Source organism: Aulonocara stuartgranti, assembly GCF_965226115.1.
Source record: "Aulonocara stuartgranti genome assembly, chromosome: 1".
In the NCBI taxonomy this organism is placed as follows: Eukaryota; Metazoa; Chordata; class Actinopteri; order Cichliformes; family Cichlidae; genus Aulonocara; species Aulonocara stuartgranti.
The window spans coordinates 26,491,505-26,495,436 of NC_138939.1; the positions used below are offsets into that span (position 1 = coordinate 26,491,505).

Below are 3,932 nucleotides of genomic sequence, written 5' to 3' on the forward strand. Positions count from 1 at the left end.
TATCACAATTATGTCTTGATATAAGTTTGATGCAAAACACAGCAGAGGCTTGCTGCATATTCAAACTTTGCCCTCTCTTGTCTAATCAACCCCAAAGAGGGCAGCGAGGGAAAAATGGCAGAAAAACACACAGATGCAAATAAAAAAAGCAACAATAAGAGTTTGATTATAGAATAATTTGGTTCTCAAAGCAGCAAGGACAAGTCAATGATGCATCTCACACAAATCGATTTTTCTTTTTAATTGAAGGATAATGGGATTGCTCTTTTGCTAAAAAAAAAAAAAAAAGGTTTATCTTAGTGCTGTCAAAATTATCGCGTTAATTGTTAAGATCAACGCGAAATGTTTAATGCATTAAAAAAATTTAACGCTGATTTTGTTTTTTTTATTAATTTCCTGTAATCTAACGGTGTGTTCACACCGAACGCGATGGACGCGAATAGAGCGTCAGGTTTACATGTAAAGTCAATGGAAAGGCGCGATGACGCGCGATTGCGGGTCCCGCGAAAATTCGGAAGCAGATTTGCGTCGCGAAAACGCCAAAACGCGTGAAACGCGCGTCAGTGTAGCGCGTCAGGCGCGTTTGACGCGCGAAACGCGCGTCAGGCGCGTTTGACGCGCGAATAAAACCACGCGCGTGAGTTTTTGTGTTGCACTTTGTGCATACGCGCGTTTCGCGTCTACCGCTCGAGTTGGAAAAATCTGAACTCCAGCGTCAAATCGCGCCGCGACAACCAATCAGGAGCCTGGTGACGTGGCTCTGACCTAGGTCAAAGGGGCAGATCCAGCCAAAGCCCTTCATTCTTCATTCAGTATGGAGGAAAAGCTGATCAGCGCCGTGGCTAACCACCCCGAGCTATATGATGCCAGCTCCTATTTCTACCGAGACAGGAATAAAAAGGACCTAGCTTGGAGACACATAAGTGAGGAGATCGGGCAACCTGGTAAGTTCATTCCTTCTTCTTTTTAATTTTCAGACTGACCCGATGAAGCCGTGCAAAAGCTAGCAAGCGCGCCTACTGTCCCGCGATTTTCCCACTGTTGTACAAATACCTTTCCGCTAACCAGATAATGCGTTTATTCAGAGGACATCTGCAGGAGAAAGTGGAAGAGCCTCAGGGACACCTATAATAAGGAGAAGAGGTCAGAGAAGAAGAAGAGGAGTGGGTCTGCAGCAGGATCGGGGAGGAGATGGAAGTTCTTCGCGGTCATGGGGTTTCTGGACCCCTTCCTCACCCCGCGGGAGACCAGCGGTAATATGGTGCGGACCGTGGAGAACTTCTCCCCCGAGGACCAGGGACAGCCCGAAGAGGCAGCAGGGGAGTGTCAGTCAGAAGGTATGTTTACAATTAATTAATGTAGGCAGTTAATTTATGCGTGTTGTCATACAGGAATATATTTTGTTTATTAATAAACAGTATAAAGTAGTCCCGCTGTTCATCCGTCACTGCCTCGCCTTTTCGCTGATTTTTTTTATTGCACCGTACAGCTTTCAACGATGCGCATTGCATTCTGCAGCCCAAATGACAAATCTCCTCCGTGTCGTGTCTCCTGCGCTTGCCAAACTTATCATGTTTGGTTTTGATAACCATCACTTCAAATAGAAAAAAACAGCACAAAAACACTCATAACTATTACCCTCATTCGGAAATAGACACCTGCACCGGGAGCAAAAAAGGCGCACAAAAGTGGCGCCGCAGACGGAGAAAAAGCGCGGCATAATACTTTTACGTTTTAAAATCGACAAAGGTTTGCACTTTGAGAATCAACTTGTGAGAACTGTGACTACTGTTCATGTGCTGCAATAAATGGGAGACCACTGTATATAATAATAAGTATATAATAATATAATATTCTCTATGACTATTGTCTTCAACCTGTTAACATTTAATATTGTCTTGATAGAGTCAAGTTATCATGCAGCAGAGTCCTCCCCTGTTGCTTCTCCTGACTCCCCAGTCCCTGGTCCCTCCACTCCTGCTGCTGCACCCACAGGTATGAACATCAAGCACTGATAGCTTTTTACTTGCTTGGATTCCCTTGTGATCACCTTTACTAAATATCTACAACCAATCTGTTCATATCCTGGTTTTTTTCAATTTTGAAAATGACAATCTAGTAGCAGCCTTCTCATTTCTTTGTGGTGTTTTGTTCTGTTTTTTACAGGCCCACAGAGGAGGAGAGCTCGAAGGCGGTCGAGGGAAGGGTCCCAGGATGGTCCATCGGCGGTGGAGCTGGCTATCCTGGAGTCCCTAAAGAGGCCACGCCCGTCTGCAACAGAGTATTTCCTCCTCGGCCTTGTTCCTGCTCTGGAGAGCATGCCGCCTCAGACACGAGAATTCGTGAAATTCCAAATTCATAAATTAGTTTTTGACAACAGCACAGCTGTGCTAAATTTGGAAACATTGGACCCTAATGATCAGTAGTTTTCTGATGAGGCAGCAGCTCTCCAGGGCAGAAACAATGTTCTTATTCTTCTCCTCCTTCTCCCCTGAGGCTCTTCCACTCCAAGCTGGGTCCTTTTTATTCCTGTCTCTCTGTAAATAGTTAAATTTCATATATTTATGTTGAATCTTTTTATTACTGAATTTATATATTTTATCAAATAAACATTTATAATGACAAATGTCTCTGTTCTACTACACAGCAAATATTGGCACCCGACTTGACACAAGTAGAATTTATTTCATATTATACTAATGACAAAATATACTGATACAGTGGGATGCAAAAGTTTGGGCAACCTTGTTAATAGCCATCATTGTCCTGTACAAATCGTTATTTGTCACAATTTAAATTGTCAGTTAAATACATCATATAGGAGACACACACAGTGATATTTGAGAAGTGAAATGCAGTTCACTGGATTTACAGAAAGTGTGCAATAACTTTACACTAAATAAAGCAGGTGCATATATTGGCAACACATAAAAAGAGAAATAACATAAATATGTAGTGTATATCAATGTGTGTGTCTCCTATATGATATATGTAATTGACATTTTTTACTGTAACCGATTCATACAGGAAAATAATGACTATTAATAAGGTTGCTCAAACTTTTGCATCACACTGGTTATAGGAACATAGTGAAGACAAGTTACTTAAGAGAATAAAGAGAGGTTAGGTTATTTTGGAGTAGAGATCCATTTATTAAGAAAATTTTAAAAAGACAGGAACACTCTTTAGAGGTTTGTGGGTGGCTCTTAAAAGAGCCGTTGTGGGGAAGTCACTCAGACTTCAAACAGGCTACTCCTTTGGTTGCCAAGACACAGCTCCCTCTGCCGAGAAGTGGGCCATGAACTTCTCCCTCACCAGGACAGCCTCTCTGGAGGAGTTGTTTGCTGCTACACGACCCAGGCCTTGCAACGGCTCCACCACAGCAGGTGCCACACCCCTCACAGCAGGTGCCCCTCTCTCGTCCACACAGCGCAGAAAATTGTGGAGAACACACGTTGCCTTCACACACTCTGCGATGGACCGCCAGTCTTCAGTTGAAGGCACAGCCATGAAATCGTCCACTAGACAGTCCCAGATGGCCGTCGCTACCTGGGGGATGATCTGGCTCACCGTGGACACACCGACTCGAAAACTGAACTCGATGGTCCTGAAGGAGTCCCCGGTGGCAAGGAACCTGGACAAAATTGTTTAAAATGTGTATTATGTGTACTGCAGTTACAAAATACATTATTGAAATTCCAAAATTCCAAATTCCAAAACATAAATCTTACATAAAACATTTTGTAATTATAAGGATAATTACATGATATATATTTGATATAATCTAAAACAGTCTGCAGTGATTATATACAAATATTCAACTATCCCAGAAATTAAACCAGGTATAAATAAACAAAAGGAGTGTGTATCACTACAAAGATTAACCCACAGTGGTCCTAATACCAGTTTGATATCAGCAAACACCGAGAGCA

At 42.5% G+C, this 3,932-nt stretch overlaps 1 protein-coding gene across 1 annotated transcript; it reads left to right on the plus strand.

Moving 5' to 3' along the window:
- Positions 1-1,160: 1,160 nt before the first annotated feature.
- LOC309702651 (uncharacterized protein) lies at positions 1,161-3,587 on the plus strand. Its single transcript, XM_082527268.1, has 3 exons — positions 1,161-1,337; positions 1,906-1,995; positions 2,167-3,587. Exons 1-3 carry the CDS (start codon positions 1,211-1,213, stop codon positions 2,424-2,426), a joined length of 477 nt encoding a protein of 158 aa, XP_082383394.1. The 5' UTR covers positions 1,161-1,210; the 3' UTR covers positions 2,427-3,587.
- Positions 3,588-3,932: the final 345 nt, after the last annotated feature.